The sequence below is a fragment of the Aphelocoma coerulescens genome, chromosome 8 (genome assembly GCF_041296385.1).
Source record: "Aphelocoma coerulescens isolate FSJ_1873_10779 chromosome 8, UR_Acoe_1.0, whole genome shotgun sequence".
Taxonomy (NCBI): domain Eukaryota; kingdom Metazoa; phylum Chordata; class Aves; order Passeriformes; family Corvidae; genus Aphelocoma; species Aphelocoma coerulescens.
The window spans coordinates 17302496-17320065 of NC_091022.1; the positions used below are offsets into that span (position 1 = coordinate 17302496).

The 17570-nt window shown below is 42.3% G+C and overlaps 1 protein-coding gene across 5 annotated transcripts in view; it reads right to left on the reverse strand.

Moving 5' to 3' along the window:
• Positions 1-4670: 4670 nt before the first annotated feature.
• Positions 4671-17570, reverse strand: part of LRRC8D (leucine rich repeat containing 8 VRAC subunit D) — a 54155-nt gene continuing 41255 nt past the window's right edge. For all 5 annotated transcript variants that reach the window (XM_069022862.1, XM_069022859.1, XM_069022858.1 and 2 more), the window contains one exon: positions 4671-11113. In XM_069022862.1, the coding sequence (XP_068878963.1) occupies positions 8544-11111 (2568 nt within the window). In that variant the 5' untranslated portion in view covers positions 11112-11113 and the 3' untranslated portion in view covers positions 4671-8543. The remainder of the gene's footprint in view (positions 11114-17570) is intronic.

The window sequence follows — 17570 nt, forward strand, 5'->3', positions numbered from 1 at the left end:
TCTTCTGTTGGGCAACTCCTTCAGAGACACCCTGGCTGGGAGCACACCTGCTGTTCTGGGATAGACATGGGCAAGATTCACCTGACTTCCTGGCAGGGAGGAGAAAGGCAGGTTTCCAACCATGGTGTAGCTGCTGTCTACATGATTATTTTACAGTCTTTTAATTACTTCAGAAAAATGATTTAATTAAGGCCTCTTCTGCAGAGTTCTAGTTCAAAACTGCAGCCTGTCAGCTTTACTGGTCCTAAACTGAAAGAAGAGGAGGTTCTGAGAGAGGCTTTGTGCAATGCCTGTGTGGACTCCTGGAGCTGACCTCTGTCTTGCAGACATGACACTGAATCACTGGGGTTTCAGATCAGCAGCACCTGGGGCAAACATCCATGCTCTGGGTGCAGGCTGGAATTTGTGGTAAGAGGAACATGCACTCAGCCATAAATAGCTCTGAAGGTTTGAGGAATATTCCCAAGTACTATTATTGATCCACAGGAGTGCCGACTCGCAGGGACAGCACCACCACACACACACTCAATTTTAAAGCCAATTTACTTAACTAGATTTTAGTACAAAGACAGCTAGAAACCTATCTCATTCTCCTGGGTCAGATCATGCTGGCATTTTCTCAGGTCTCAAATACACAAACTGATACTGACAGTGAGCAATTTACAACCCAGCTGGCCTTTGCCTTTTGTTAAGCACATTTCACAATTTCAATAGCTTAAAACCTGAGTCCCTGAAAGGCACCTGGTTTCCAGCTCTGTTGTGCATTACACCCCTACAGACCTGGGTACACACTCAAGAGTCTCCACTTGCCAGCATTTTACATCCATAGGACATTCTTGCAGCTACAGTGTGGGAAGAACTCCACAACTAAACTCTCATGATAGATAAGAGCCTGGAGGGCTTGGAGACCAACCACCGCCTTCAGATGTATCCCCTGGACCTCAGAGAAGCCAAACAGCAAACAAGGGCAGCAGAGTCACCTGCCCCTGTGCAACATCCTGCCACTGCCCTGACCCACCATCAGACCAAAGGCACCTTGCAAAATGGCCTCTGAATTCCCTTTCTGTGGAGCGCTCCAGGAAGTCGCGACACTTGCTCCTGGGGAGTCTCCCTATGGCTGTGTGTCCTCAGGGTCAGGGCTCTACACTGGGAAGGCCTCAGCCCACGTCCCACATCCAACATCCCATTACAGACATCACTACTTTTATCAAACTTGGTAAACTGAGAGGATTGAGAGGAGAGAAACAGGCGTTACAAACCACACCCAAACAAGAAAGAAAGGCTGAAGGAAGATGTTTAACCCAGGGCAGAGAAAAAGAGGCAGGGTGGAGGAGAAGCACTCACTGCAGAAGAGCCTGTGAGAATCATCAGGTGTTCTCTGCATCCTCTTTGAACAGGGTTAGAAACACACAACCCAATTTCCAACAAAGATATGGGAGGCTCTTCAGACACAGAACTGCAGGAGCCATGGGGATGCCTATGGAAATCACAGCTTCAGGATGTTATGGCAACCCTTTCCTTAGAGGGCTGTGGCAAGAACGTGGTTCCCGCCAGCTGTGTGAGCTGAAGTGGACAGGACCCCACCTGCCCCAGCACTTCCATGCAGCAGCCCTGGAGAGGGAGGCTGGAGCTGGGAGGGAGCTTCAAGCCCCACTATATTGGCAGAGCTCCACCCCACCCAGAAATTGCCTGCCAGCCAGAGGGACAACCCCTTCACAGGGGGAAGCTGCAGCTCCCAGATTAGACTCTGGCCCTTGATAGTGCCAGGGTTTCCCTACAGGGCGCTGCCAAGCACGAAGCAGGGCAGGCCTGCAGCTCCTGGTAGGGCCCTGCTGGGTGAGTGCCAAGATGAGCTTATCACAGATACTTGCATGGGAGCAGGAGGGGAAGGAGAGCATGTAAGCAGCCAGCTGCACAGGTAACCTAAGGCCCTGCTCTGGGAGGCAGAGCAGACAGATGTCAAGAAAGAAAATAGAAAAAAAAAAAAAAAAGGCAAAGTCATACAGTTCCCTGAGAATTTGAACTTGGCTATGGGCAAGAGCACCTGTAACTTGCATTCCAGATTTTACACTATCTTTCTAAAGCTTCTGAAATTTCCAGCTGGAAGTGGGGGCTCTACCTCCTCTCAGGACCATTTAGTCCCTTTTTTTCACACTCATTCTGCATTTCCTCCTATAATCATGATCTTCATCTTTTAGAAATATTCCATGTTCCATTCAACAGTATCACCATTATTTGGTGTTTAAGGGCACACTCTTTCTTGTATGGCATTTCCTCAGGAGGAGTGAGGTAAATCTGGCTTCCCCAGAAGAGGACACCCTCCATGGCGTGCTGGCAACAACCACCACACCCAGACCTTCTCCCACCTCAGCTCTGCCAGAGCAGCTCCAGCAACACCCTCTGGGGTAAGCCAGCCTGCCCCAGGCCAGCAACACTGGCTCCAGAGTTGCTGCAGCATGTTAGGGAAAAGGGTCTTAAAATCCATTTTTACAAACCACGTGAAGCAGCAAAAATACCCAGAACTGGTTAGCAGAACAGCAACATGTTCGTGCATTTATTCCTAATGGTCTACACAACCCAGTCCTAACTTGAAATTTTATTGTTTATGGGCACAGCATGTTCATTTTATGGGAACAGACCTGCTCTGTGCTGGACAACTTCCTGCAAGCAACTGTGGTGTTAATTTAGAAGATGGCTTTCTTCCCGAACAGTCATCATTAAACCAATAACCCTGTGTTACCTCCAGCATCAAGGGGCAATGTGCTGTTGGAGGCAAGACAGAACAAAGGTCCCAGCAATAGTAATTGCAGAAGGGCTTAGGGGCTGTTCTCTTCAGAGAAGGGAGAGAGATGCAGCCTGGCTAAACTCCAGGGTGTGCAGTTTTAAAGATCCCCACTTGAGTTGTATTGTGTTGATGTGCAGCATTACAGAGCTGCCACTTCTGTACCCATGCCTGGCTGAGTTACAGGAACTATTTTCAGCATCTCAGCCAGAAACTACATCTCTCATGACTTTTATCGTGGAATGAGTGCATGTTAGTAATCAGCTTGGAAAATCTGTTTCTGAGCTTAATCCTACAGCTTCATCTTTGCTACAGAAACAACTGTACTCAGTGACACAGTGTACCCTCCCTTCAGCAGCATGGGGAATGATTTGCTGTCCTGGGAAACTGGTCACAGCATAAACCCACAGGGTTTTGCAACCTCAGTGTTTGATGCCTTTGGTTTAAGTGCTGAACTGTATAAGCACAAGTGGACAGCCTGAGCTGGGAACTCTTCTGCAGTGCTGAAATGCCAACCATTTGGCTAATGCTGTAAGCTAATCATAGTTTGTGCAGCAATTTTATCAATTCACAGAGGGAGGCAAGGGATTAATGCCAGGGTCAAAATCACTACAGAATTTCTCTCAGTTCTTTCAATTTTGGTAATCTTAAGGATCAACTTGCATGTTCCTACAGCAAACTTGCTCAAGAAACTTTTTATTTAAATGCCTTCATAAAATGTCTTTCTGAAGAAACAAAACACCCAGGCTTTGCAAGGGCATGAATGTCAGACTCCAGCCTAAAACAAGGCAGACCAGTCACGGATGCATTGCACCGTCGTTGGCCCTGCTGTCACTGGAGAACGCAACTGTTCGTGCTGTATCTGTAACTGAACTGATGCAAGCTGTCCCTCAGGGCCTTTTTTACAGGAATCCAAAAATTCAGTCCCTCCCAAGCTGCTCAGGATGCAACATATCCACATAGCAGTCTGTTTGTCTGTACTTCTGCAAGCAAATAGGTCGATGTATTTCTAATCATTTGGTTTGGCTTAAACGGAGCATCAGCAGTTGTCTTGCTGTGTTTCTTCAGTGTGGAGATGACTAAGTAAACAGAGATGCTGAACTTCCATCACTGTCTAACCCATTCTAATATTGACAAACATCTGGCAGGAATGAGTTTAGGGAACCTTATTTCTGCATGAGGCAGGGTGACAGGCTTAAAGACGTGTTGAGGTATCTTCTAGTCCTGCCCAGACTGATGATGATTTGCTGTCTAAATCAAATTGTGCTAGGATCACACATTAGAAACTCATTGACAGGGCTCTGCCATGCAGCTAATGATGAGACTGCCTCCGCCTCTTTAATCTGTCTATATGACGTAATTTCTGCATGATTTGCGTTTTTCACAATCATTCAGGCATTTTACCTCCCTTAAAGAATCCACAGCTTATAGATAGGAAATATAACTGTTTGCAATATCCTTTACCCCAGGTGACGAGAAGGCTTAAAGTAGGTGTCAAGTCACAGGCTTAGCCTCCTTCCTTGCTTTGGACTGAAAAGCAGTGCCATGCTCCACAGTGGCTGTGAGGCCGGTTGTTGCACAGACAATGATCCCATCACACTGGGTGACACTGCCCAGATAAGCTCCCCTCAGCCCACTGTCACTGTGCCCTATGGCTCTGCTACCAGAACTGAGATCTCTCAGCAAACCCAAGACTTTTGTTCTGATGTGTAGGATCACAACCCAAAGACTCAACAGAAGCCCCATTTTTCTTGTTCTCAACAAGATGCAGAAGTTACACTTGGGACTGTGAGGTTTCATGCTCAACTCCCTGTCTTGAGAACTGAGAAGTCTGAAAGCCAAGATCTGCTCCTGCAAGAAATGAGAACGACAGTCAACACCACAGCTGTAGAAGCACCGCTTTGTTTAATGTGACTTTAAGTAAAGGCATCACAATCTAACCTACTGCCTTCACATAACCATACACCACAAATTTCTCTGCACAGCCATGGAAACACAATCTACAGAACAGCTATTTCTGTAAGATTTTTATTAAAAATGCAGTCCACAAAGCAGAACCCCCATACTCAGACATGGTGTACAGTGCCTGGGCATCCTGCTTTGCTACCGGAGAGGGCAACGCAGGACTGCAAAGCCATTTACATAGCAGCAGAGAGCCTTTCACAAGTGCCAGCACCCTCCCTTACACCAAGAGGCTTAATTCCTGCCCAGGAATGCCATAGTTCTGTATGTGTCATTGGAAGCAGTTTCCAAAAGGTCAATTTATTGGAAAACTAAAGGATCTTTACCAAAATGAGTTACAGTGGCAGCAGCAAACAGAATGGGCAATTTCCTACTTCCTCTCATTTTAACAAACACAGGTTTTTCTTCCAGGGCCATACAAGTGTTCTGCAGAATTTGATTAGCCAAATAAAAACAGTGGTAGGTCATTTAGATTGTGTACATGAAAAAAAAAAAAAAGAAAAATTATTCTGAAGTACTGTATTCTAGTGTTCTAGATAGAAACCATACCTACAGAATTTACTGGGAGCAGCAACTCATACCTCTTCCTTCGCAAGAGTACAGGCACCACAGAACAAGTTCAGCATAAGGTACTTGAAATCAGAGCTTTTACTATGCAAACACATTTTTCACCCATTAAAAAAATAGATTAGAGGAAGATATAAACATCTTATTTATTAAATCAAATAGAAATGCAAAATATATTTCACATGCCTTACATGGAAAAGAGATGAACTTCCAAGACTTTAAAGCAAAACTGTGTCAGTTGACACGCAGGAAATAGGAACATTATAAACAGTCACAAAGAAGAGGAAGGACTCGGGTGAGGTGACATGGGGATGCTGGGCAGTTCCTCCCCACACTGAGAAAGATCTCCTAAAAACAAGAATGGAGTTTATGCTAAGCAAGCATTAGAAGCCAGAAATTAACTTTAACATACATTTATTTTGGAGAAAATTGTCTAAAGAAGTACAGTTGGCTACTAACTAGTCAAAACAGTGGTCTAAGTTATGTGTACCATACTGATTAAGTGGACATGGGTTTATTTTTTGAGTATACCATAGCTGGGTGAAATAGACATGGATTTATTTTTTGAACATCAGTAGGGCCAGCAGGAGAATCAGAAACACCAAAAGCACCTTTTAAAAACTAGATCAATACACAGCCACATTCTGTGCGACTCTGCTATTAAAAAGGGGGGAAAAAGATGAAAAATAGAACTGTTTTTCTAAATATTTTCATCATTTTCTGATCCTCCAACTCTTCCTCCCTCCTACACAAAATTTCTTGGAAACTGAAATGACACTCAACAGCAAATACAAAGCATACACTAAAAGTATATTCCACAGTTTTTTCTAAAGAGTCAATAGTCCAGCAATTTTAAAGTGATCTATGTGCAAAAAATAAACAAATGAAAGAGTTAAAAAAAAAAATCTGCTGCAGCCTTAACTTCTACTTAAAAAAAAAAGAATCTGAGGATTAGCACTAAGTTTCCCAGTGGAGGACAGATCACTAACTCCAAGTACTCTGCCTAACCTGTGACTTCATATTGCAAAACTGTCAACAGCCCAAGCTTACTACCAGCTGGCAAGTGGAAAACAGACTGTATCCCCATGAGAAGTAGGAAAACCACTACTCATAAACTGGTCTTCTGATATACATAAATATATGGTGCAGGTATGTACTCAGAGACCGCCACCTACAGCTAAGAACAGTCCTCCCAGCATGACTAACAGTAAATTATTAACAATAAAATGTGCAAGACTTCTAAGAGCAGTATTTGAAAAGTTCCTGCCTGCTCAATGCCTCTAGGCCTAAACTATCTGCTTGTTAATAGTGGTGTAAGTCAGGGCAGCTCTGGTGAAGTTACAGTAGAAATCACTGTGCATGAGGATTTCTGTGTGAGAAGAACAGTCCCTTGAACTACAGACTAGTTCAGTCCTGACCACACTACAATAGGGAATTGTGTTTAAACCATGAGTAATCATGCAATCATCTCCCAGCATAGTACTTCTTTTCTGCACACATGGAATGTAAATGACTGAGATTTACAACTGATGATTTTGCAGATTTAATGGATTATATTTCTCTAATGGTTCTGGCAATGCAAACTCAGTTAAAAAAAAAAAAACACCACCAAGAAGACCAACAACAAAAAAATCCCAAGCTCACTGCTATCTGCTTTTTTCTTTACTGGATGACTTATCTGACACACAGTCAGGGTTTTCTAACAGCGAGTAAGTGTTCAGAGACATCAGATTAGTTGGGCTGGGGTATGGTAAAGTCCAGGTGCAGAAGACACCACAACGGATGATAAAGCTTAATCACAGTTGAGTGAAAAAGCAGATTATATGTCTGTTATTAGTCTAGTAAATGGAGATGATGCCCCACAGCCTAAGCAAGGGCTGTGAAACAAAACAATCACCAACTCATAAAATGCCTTGAGCATTCCAGATAAAAACTCAGAAGAGCAAAATATGAGCAGTAAGTCACTTGGTGTTTAATGGCTTTCAAAGTCACGTTCCTAAAGAGTCCAAACATCAAAACTATCTCCAACTTGAAAGCCACGTGGCAGCATTCTCCCAGTGCTACTCCCTGCTGCATGGGGCAGAGGAGCATTATAGAGGCTGAGGGGGAGACCAGCTGCAGGAAGGTGACAGGCCTTTGCCAGTGTGAAGGACTAGCACACTGGACCACAGAAGGAATCTCACCCAGAAACATGAGGCTTTGAGGAGAAGAATGAAGGCAAACACAACCTGGGCTGGAGAGTGTACTTGAAGTACTGGAGAGGGTCCAGAGAAGGTCAGTGGAGCTGGTGAAAGGTCTGGAACGTAAGTCATGTGAGGACTGGCTGAGGGAGCTGGGGGTGTTAAGCCTGGAGAAAATGAGGCTCAGGAGGGACCCTTATTGCTCCCTACAACTACCTGAAAGGATGGTGCAGTGAGATGGGGGTCAGTCTTTTCTCCCAGGGAACAAGCAATAGCACAAGAAGACACAAGTTGTGCTAGGAAAGGTTTAGATTATTAGGAAAATTTTTTTCACTGAAAGGGTGGTCAAATATTGGAATAGGCTGCCCAGGGAAGTGGTGAAACCACCATTGCCAGAGGCATTCAAAAAAAGCGCAGACATGGTGATTAGGGACATGGTGGACCTGGCAGTGTTAGGTTAATGATTGGACTTGATGATCTTACAGGTCTTTGCCAACCTAAACAATTCCATGATTCTATGAAACCACATACCTTAAATGCAGGAAAATGGTGGCTCTGGTGCAGTTCAAATCACACCCAAACTGGTTTCATTTGCCAAGGATAGCTAAACACTAACAACACAATTCAATGTGTGTTTCATGTGCTGTTAGGCCCATATCACATACAACATTTAGCCTTGGTTTGCCTCCCCATAATGCACTAAAGTAAAACCAGACCTTAAGGAATAACTTGCATAGTAAGAAAAGGTCATCAATTTAATCATTTACTTTAAGCAGACAAGCAAATTTGTAAACATTCAAAAGCGGCAGCATCCAAGTTACAAACAATTTAAGGAAAAAAGAATTGAGATTATTAAGGTTTTTATCCTCTCAAAAATTTTGGAAATGAACTTTTAAAACACTGCAAACATTGAACACTCAGTTGCACTTCTTCTAATGCTGCTAGTAATTCTGCCTTCCAAGGAATTCTGCTTTTTAAAACCATGATCTCACAATTGCCATATTTTTATCTAGCATTTGCTGTTTGGAAGCCAGCTACCAGAGCATGTCAGTCTAAATCCCATTAGCAAAGGGAATGCTTGTGTCTTGATTCAACATCTCTTTAACTTCTGAGGGTAAAGTGTCAAAGAGGTGATCTTCCACTATGAGCCCGCTTTTCCTGAGAAGCTGACACTGCCCCAGCATAGCTGGCAGACGGTCCAAGCAGTTTCCCTTCAGTTCCAGGTAAGTCAGCTGCAACAGCTGACTTACTTTATCTGGGATTGAGGTAATGCAGTTTTGTCCCAGACTCAAAGTCCTCAATTTAACACATTTAAACAACTGTTTTGGCAAAACGTCGACTTTGTTTCCTGTGATGTGAAAATGCTGAAGATTTTGAAGCAAACCAATTTCCACTGGAATCACCGCAATTGAGTTGTAGCTTACATCTAAACACCTAAGTTTCTGTAAACTGAACACTGCGGCAGGTAAGGTTTCAAGTTTGTTATTGGAGAGATAAAGAGACTCCAAATTTTTTATGTGGGTAATGGATGAAGGAATGCTGACTATTTTATTGTGCCACAGCTTTAAACAAGTCAATCTTTTTAAATGCTGGAAACTGATGATTTCTTCAATTGTGCGTATGCTATTTGACTTTAAATCCAGTTCCTGTAAGTTAGAGAGACTGAAGATGGCATGGGGAATTCTCTCCAGTTCACAGTTCTGCAGTTCCAACTCCGCAACATTAGTCATTTTCTTAAGGCTATTGAGTACCACAAGCTTAGTGCCATCATTATGAATGACTAGTTTTGTTAGATGTGGTGCTACATCTGTGATATTGGGGGGAATTTTGGTCAAATTGCTCTTCACGTGGAGAATTTTAAGGTGTCTCAACTCTCTAAGAGATTCAAGCCCTATCATTTTATTATTTTCAGAGTTCAAGTTGCCTATCAAATACAATTCACGGAGGGTTTTGAGCAAATACACCCACGCAGGAATTTCTGCAACATCTGTGAATTTCACATGAAGGCATCTCAAGTGGTCCCGGAGGAAACTAAAGGCAGTCTGCTCGACCTTCGCAGGGCAGTGGTACAGATGAAGCTCCTGAAGATTCGTCATCTGGGAAATTTTGGCTGTAATTTTCGCTTCAGGAATGAGCTCCAGTTTCAACACATCCAGATCTGTCAAATCAAACACTGCATCGGGAACCCCTGACAGCATGAAGAGATGCAACTCTTGCTTGTCCTGGGCATTGCGGGAGACGTGCTGCCGAAGCTTCTCGTAAGTCCACTCATGGTTTAAACTAATTCCGCGCAGTTTGTTCTCGCTTACCTCTGACAAAAAGACACCAAATCGCTTAGAATACAGCTGGTCATACTGATCTACCATGTGCAAGAGAAACGCAAAATCATTTTTGACATCGGGGATATCACTGAAGCTACTCTCTTCTCGGACCTTTTCAAAAGAGTACTCTTTTAAAGGTATTCGGAACAGCCAGAACAGCGTGTAGAGGCAGATAAAACCATAGACACAAATGAGGGAAATGTAGCTGATAAGCAGCTTCTTCAACATATAAGCCATATTGTGTGTACATTCAAACTGTGTGTAGCCAATCAGGTGTTCCACTTTTGGGTTGCAGATGTGCTCAAAACTGATGGTGTTGACAAAGTTTGCAGTATAGCAGAGAATAAATATGAACTTGACAGTCTTGATGACAGTCTGGCCAACATAGAGCTTATAAATCAGATCACTGTCTTCCACATGAGCTCGGAACTTACGGACTTTCTCAAATAGCGCTTTGGCTTGTTCTCCATCTTTCTTATCTAAAATCGTGACACTGGGAATCTCAATCATCGGCTTGTCAGCTGAAAATTTGAAGCCAGATTTGGTTATCATGGGAGTGCTAGCACTTGGGCTTCCTTCATCACTGCTAGTGGAAACATACTTGGGCAGGGACTGGGCACCAGTTAACCTCTGTTTGTTCTCCTCAGAGTCCTCACATGCCGTTTCAGACAATGCCTTTGTAGTCCAAGGAGACTCAAAGCACTTCCCCAATATAGACACGAAATGCTCAATTTTTGAGCAAGTCTTGGGATACTTGAACCAAAAATTACTACTGACTATTAAAATGATAGTATGGATGAGAACAAGATAGGGAAAATACTTGGAGTACCAAGGAAGAGCCAAATGATAGCACATCTGGTTAATAAATACGTACTGCTGAAAATCCAAATTTGTTTTACGGCCCGAGGAATCTTTCTGCTCCTTCTTCAGCTCCTGGCCTGACTCAGTGGGTTGATACTGAGAAGAGGTAGCTCTGCTCAGAAGAATGTCAGGTGTTACAGTAGGGGCACTTCCCAAGGAAACAGTTCTCGCTGATGCTTCTTCTTGGCCAGTGGTTGTTTCAACAGTGGTAAAGTCGGCCTTCCCTGATGTATCAGGCTGCACTTTTGAATTTACAGTAGACTGCAGAACTGGCAAGCAGACCACCTGGTCTTTTGTCAGCTGCATGGTTCCAGCAAAAATGGCAACCATTAACATAACAACAGCGAGATAATCCATAAATACATCCCACCATGGTTTCAAGATACGGTAAGTTGGCTGGATGTCATTGAGTGATGCAACTTCTGCAAGGGTGAACATTCCTACAAGAGAACAAAGACAAAATCAGTATTGTTGACTGGGGACATTAATTTTACCATTTAAAAACAATCCCAGCATGACATACAGATCCTTGGAAGGTTTCACTTTTCCTTATATTTCGTTGCCTGTCACACATTGTCCATCATTCTGCTCAACAGTTTTCTCAAAGGATATGACCAAAACAATGCATTACTTTAGCAAAACAGAAGGCTTCTCACTTCAGGCTAGATCATGTTTATGTATCTTTGCCACTTCACAGCACCAAAGCCTGCTCTGTGCAAGTGAAATATCTGAAAGGTAAAATGCTGTAGCTGATATGTATTAATAAAAAGAAGAGCAACAACAGACTACACAGCACAAAATCCAGTTCTGTAAAAATGATTGCTTGAGTCTCAGCATATAAAATCCAGTACTAACAGTATTTTGTGGTACCTTGCATTTAAAAAAACCAGCATTTTTCTAGATGCTTTGCACTCTGCTCATGACTTGGACGGCATATTTTAGGTCTTGTTACGTTGTCAGCAAGGCCTCTCATTTCTTTCCATCTAGCACAACACAGTATCATCCATGTGTCTTACCAGATTGATTGGCTCCCTTCCCTTTTAAGTACCACTGCACAAGTGAAAGCCTTGCAGTTACTATGTGAACATCTGGCACATATTTTTTAACATACTTAGCTGTTTTAAAGTAAAAAACAGTTGGATGGGGCCTTAAGTAACCTGATCTAGTGAGAGGTATCCCTGCCCATGGCAGGAGTGTTGGAACTAGATGATATTTTTAGGTCCCTTCCAACCCAAAATGCTTATTCTATGACTGGACCAAATATTGGTACTGTATACATTTTTTTCCCCAACTGATTCAAGCCAGCTAACCAAGAACAAATCCCACAACTCTTTCTCAATATAATACGGAAAACATTTTTTCAGATTATCATCACAGCCTAGTGATCACAGGAAGCTGGTTAGTGCAGGTAGCACAGGAGCTGACTGCATGGCTTTCATTTTATCTTAAACATATGCATGGTGAGACAAAGCAGCAAACCAACCACATGAGAATCCAAACCTCTCTACAGCTTTAAATAACTTGCTTTGCTTTTTGTTTTGACAAAATATGGAGGACTCAACTTACCAACTTTAAAAAAAATAAGCTTCCTGCACAAGCAGGATGTGGTAAAATCATCATATTAACTGCTGAATGTGTGACCCAAATTTGCCTTTCTAAAGAAAAATATCTAGCTCGTGTGCACATATGCAGCAGGGAAGGAGATAGCAGGTACTTTATCCCACAGAATCTGTCTCCCTTTGCTTTGGAGAAGAATAGCTTAGCAGAGCACAAGGAGATCAAAGCAGGCAGTAACAAGATGCATTAGATTTATTATTTTTAACTTGTAGCATAACAGATCAGACAGACCTGTACCTTACACACCCTAAAGCACAGTGTCACAGGCAACATAAATACAATGTGATGATTCAATTAGTTCTAGATAAAAGGCATTTTCTACACACAGAACTCAAATACCAGCAATTGCCTATATGGTCAAAGTCATGCACTAGCACCCCTCCTTCCCTACACCAGTGCAAGCAGCTCCCACATCTCAGTCTGTGGGAAAGACCAGCACTTGTCTTTACTACCACAGAGCTCATGATCAAAGTCTCTCCTCCAACACAGGGAGATATCCAGTCCCTGGCCTCCCACTCACTCCTCCCAGAAGCTTTTACCAGTCTTGCATACCAAGCCTGAGATGTGGCAGAGGCAGCCAGAGAGGAGAGGACTTTATCTCACTGCAGCACTCATCTCAGTGCTCTTGGCACAGCTGCCAAAACTTAGAAGTTACGGCTCAGTTTCTCAGGGAACCAGCAGAAGGAGCTTCCAGTTCTCGTTTTCTTTATTTTCCAGTGGGAAAATGAATGTCAAATACTCCTCCCTCATCAGAAGTTTTTGATGTCTCAGTCCTCCCAGCAGCACAAGGACCTCCTTCCAGCAGCAGGGTTCCGGAGCCTGTCCCCACCCACCTCCCGAGGGCTACAGCTGCTGTAGAAAGTGCTGAAGGACACCGAGCAGTAACACACCCCAGCTATCAAAGCCTCGCAGTGCCTTACGTGGAAGTTAGCTACAAACTCCCACCTTTAATGTCTCCCCGTGCTTTACCTATACCGAGTCACAGCGTGACTGCTTGCCCTAGAATTGCTACCTTGGATATTTAAATAACAACAGTGTGCAAATGAACAGCATTAGCCATTTGTGCTAAAGTGAACAGATTGATATAAAATGACCCTCCTAACTCCTCGGGCTCAACTGTGTCACCTGCCCAGAACAGGAGAACCAGAGAGCAGCAGTAGAGGTGATTTTTCCCCCTGAATGGATTCTTTTCTTCCCAGGAAACTCTTTGGAAGGCATACTCTCGATCTTCACACTGTTTTCACTGTGGTCTCACCTACCTTGGCTGCCACAAGAACTTCTTGCCCACCAGGTGAGTTCAGCAGGAGAGCACAAAGCCGAAGGGGGGGCAAGGCCAAGTCCTGCGGGTGCCCGGCAGCCGTGCCCCAGCTCATGCAGCCATGCACAGTGCAGGGAGAGCAGGGCAAGTGGGGTGGGAAGGAGGAACGAGATCACTGCTGGAACAAACACGGGTAGCTGCTACTGCTTGTTCCTCTGGGGCTAGCCTTTTCCTCAACTTTGCCCTAGCTAATTACATGGGAAGTTACTTCACTGCAGTTTGGGGCATGGCCTCCAGAATTCCTTTCACAGAAAGAAGGTGATTTTTTTTGCTTCTGCCATGAGAACACGTGGATTAAGCACTGAAACCCAAGTACTGCAGAAATGACTGCTCTAAACAACTGAAATAATGGAAAAGAAATGACAGAGCACAAAGTGGTTCCAGCTAAAGACTTAGAAAAAACAGCAAAAGCTAAAAATCACCTCTACCAGACCTCCGTCTTGCACACACAACATCATTTCCAAAAAGGTTAGGAGACACAACAGAGCCTGAGTAATCCTCTTTGTGGAGCTGGAGGCAGCATGGTGTAACAGGAGCTTTACACCAAGAAGTACCACATTCAGTGCTCTGAACACATCTTTTCTTTCACGTTACTGATACTCAGAGAAGAGCTGTTGTTCGGGCAGAGATTAGCAGTTATAAAACACAAAACACTCCTCTGTGGCATTACTAACACTGTCTCATAAAAGACAGACCTTTTTCCAGCTAGCAAAAATCAATTCCAAGAGCTGAAAACAGGTTTGCCTCCTTACATGTCCAAAATTTTTAATGTTCTGAGTCTTAAAAACCAAAATGAAAAACTATGAACCTACACACAGAATAAGACACATTCTGACAGCCTGCAAATAAATTTGATCTTTTCTCTCTTAAATCCATCACAACATGTATTGGTGTTTGATTTTACTAAACTAATAACCACAGAAGTTAGCTTTTATTATATTTCTGCACACACTTAGAAATCAAACTATTAAGAGGCACTCAGAACAACAGGGCTGTACAGTACTGTAATGGGTTTGGATCTTCTTTATTCCACAGTTGAATTTAAACTATTCAAAGCTTTTAAAACCTACTGTTTGAAATATTCCTTGGAGTAGGTGGATAGTATTTTCATCACTAATTTTCAACTCCTTTTAAGAGTGCCAAATTGGGTTTTGGGTTTCATTATAAGCTACAGTGATAACACAGAAGTAATGAAAAAAAGAAAGAAAAAAAGAAAGGAAAAAAAAAAAAGACGCAAATGCCAGTCTGTGTCTGGCAGGCAGAGCCTGCAACAGCCTGCCATAGGTGGTCTCCCCTCAAGACCAGTCAGGGCACGCTCTACTCACACCCCCAATGCAGAAAACATCTGTGAGCAGATAGCTGAAACTGAAGAACAAAGTCCTGTGCAGCTGAAATGTTAAAATACCTGATTTCTCATGGTGAAAACACACACTTCTTTCAGCTCTTTTCAGGGTTTACAAGGCACCAAATGGACCTTGAGGCTCAGCAGAACATGGGGTTTTGACACACCCAAGATCCAAAGAGATCCACACTAGGAAAGTGAGGCTCTTGAAGAGAAATCTTTTTTAATTCCCAATAAGGAATTTTTGGACAGACTCCTTTTTCAAATAGCACATTTCTGTTTAGTTTTAATAATAGATTTTAATTCAGGCTTATTGCAGTATGATCCTTAGGGCTGCACAGCTCCATTAAGACTTCTATTTTAACAAATAACCTTTTTTCCTCCCAAACCCTCTGTCTCCAGCTCTGTAACATGGATGACATTCCAGGATAACATTAACTTCTTTCAGTTCCATCTATCACTTCCAGCTATCTACTGGGTGTATTCTTTCTCCTGAAACAAAATCTTTAGCCTAAATAAATGCAACTGTTCTAAGCACAGCTGTTTCTTGCTACCTTCTAAGATTTTAGGTGGAAAAGCTTGAAGTTCTGAAAGTACTGCAGTAGCATGATTTGGAGCTCTAGAATTAAACCTACTTTGTTAATTTTGCAGTTATACAAGTTACAGTGAAAATGGAATATAAAGAGAAAAAAATTAACAAAGACAATACAATTGCTACAGGCCCACATTAAATCATCAAGGGTAGCAACTAATTTAATAAATCATTCTTCTTAACAATTACAATGATTTCATTAGTCTTAAAGAAAAGGTGTAATAGAAAGAGGTCAGAATGTGATTCGCCTGGTGAATTTCTGACCCATTTCAGACTATAAATGCTGAAATACAAAATGGATATATTTGGGATATTTCCTAAGAAACTGTTCTAGCTGAAATACAGAAGTTAGCGGAAAAGGAAGCAGCAGATTGGTATGTCACTAATGTTTATTTACATCCTACTTCTTCCTGTACTTACAGATAAAAGCTGTCTGTCCTGTAGCTTACTGGCCCTCCTGTCCTTAAAAGCATATTTAAAGTTAAAGCAAATTCAAAGTCAGAACAAACAAATAAACCGAGAATTGTAGCACATGATACACTCCTTTACTCCCAGGTTCCCAAGACTCCAAACAAGTCCACTTTGTTTCAGGAAACAAAAAAATTCCTCAATTTGCATTGTCACTGCATCTGGTAAAGAATTTCCTAAAAAACCTCAACATTTCTAGCTGAAAAGAAAAAGTGCAACCATGAACAATATTGTTTTCTGCCTTCCCACAGGAAATTAAGGAGAAGAAAAGTTTTCCCAAGGCTTTGCTAGCTTGTTTATGATCAAGTGACCATAAATTTAAATTTATTTCCGCTGTATATTTTGCTGTCACTTTCCACCAACCATTTCTACTTCTGCAATATCTTATTAAAGCAGACTACTAGATCTTAATGTGATAAGAATGCATTATGAGATTCCTGTTAGCCAGGACCCTGCCAGTATCAACTGTTCCATGGAAAATCTGCAAAGGTCAAGAAGATGGCATTATCCTTTTCTTTTTCCTCCTTTTCTTCTCCACAGAAGCAAGTATAAGGAGGCCCAGAACCCTTGTGAAATAATGCACAAAGACATACAGGAAAGTCTCTGAATCATGACGAGTTTAGGCATTCTGAGCATACAGACACATCCATACCTGCACTAGTTATTCAGTTTCTGAGACGAGAAGTTTAAAACAAACTGAAGGCTTAATCACCACTACGGGATCAAGTAAAAGAGGGAAATTGCCCTGCTAAAGTGAGTGGGAATATTCCAACTATCCCTAGGCTGGTTTGCACCTCCTAGTATGTTGGCTAAGAGGACTTAGCTCTCTGCTGCTTTATTTCACAAGGGATTATTGTGCTTTACTCTACCTGAGCCCACTCAAGCTACAAAACCAGCTGTAGGTACAACTGCAACTACAGCCCCTCCTCTCAACCATCCTGCAAATTGACCCCTAAAATTCAGCCAAACATGGATTTGTGCACTGTCTGTACTGCCTGAAAAGTCCAGGAAACATTTCACAGGAAAATACAACATGGGCATTTTTATAGTGTTTCTCTACTATAGGAAATGTTTTGCTGCTACTTTAGTGATGGAAGGCATTGCAGAACATTAACACCAGGATGGGGCTTATGTTATCAGATACTTCCTGATCAGTGCTTTTATCTCTGGAAAATCAGAAAAAGATTTAACATAAAAAGCTGCATAGAAAAAGATTTCCATTATTTCTTTCCACCCAATTAGAATGACAAGAATTCCCACTTACTGTTTCTTCCCTAAACATCTGACAGCAATCAAATCTACCCATTTTAAATCAATCTGCAAGATCTAGTTTGGTTTATTTTTGTTTGGCTACCCTGTAATGGATCATGACTGGATAAGGAAAAGCAACGAACATAAAGCTGAAAGGATATTTCCTAGAGAGGAAAACATTTCAACTAAGGAACAAGAGATCCACAATAGCTTTTCATGAACTCACATTAGATAAATATATATAGAAACATATGATGCTCTTATTTGATAACACACTTAAATGATCAAGGAGGAATAATTAGCACGACT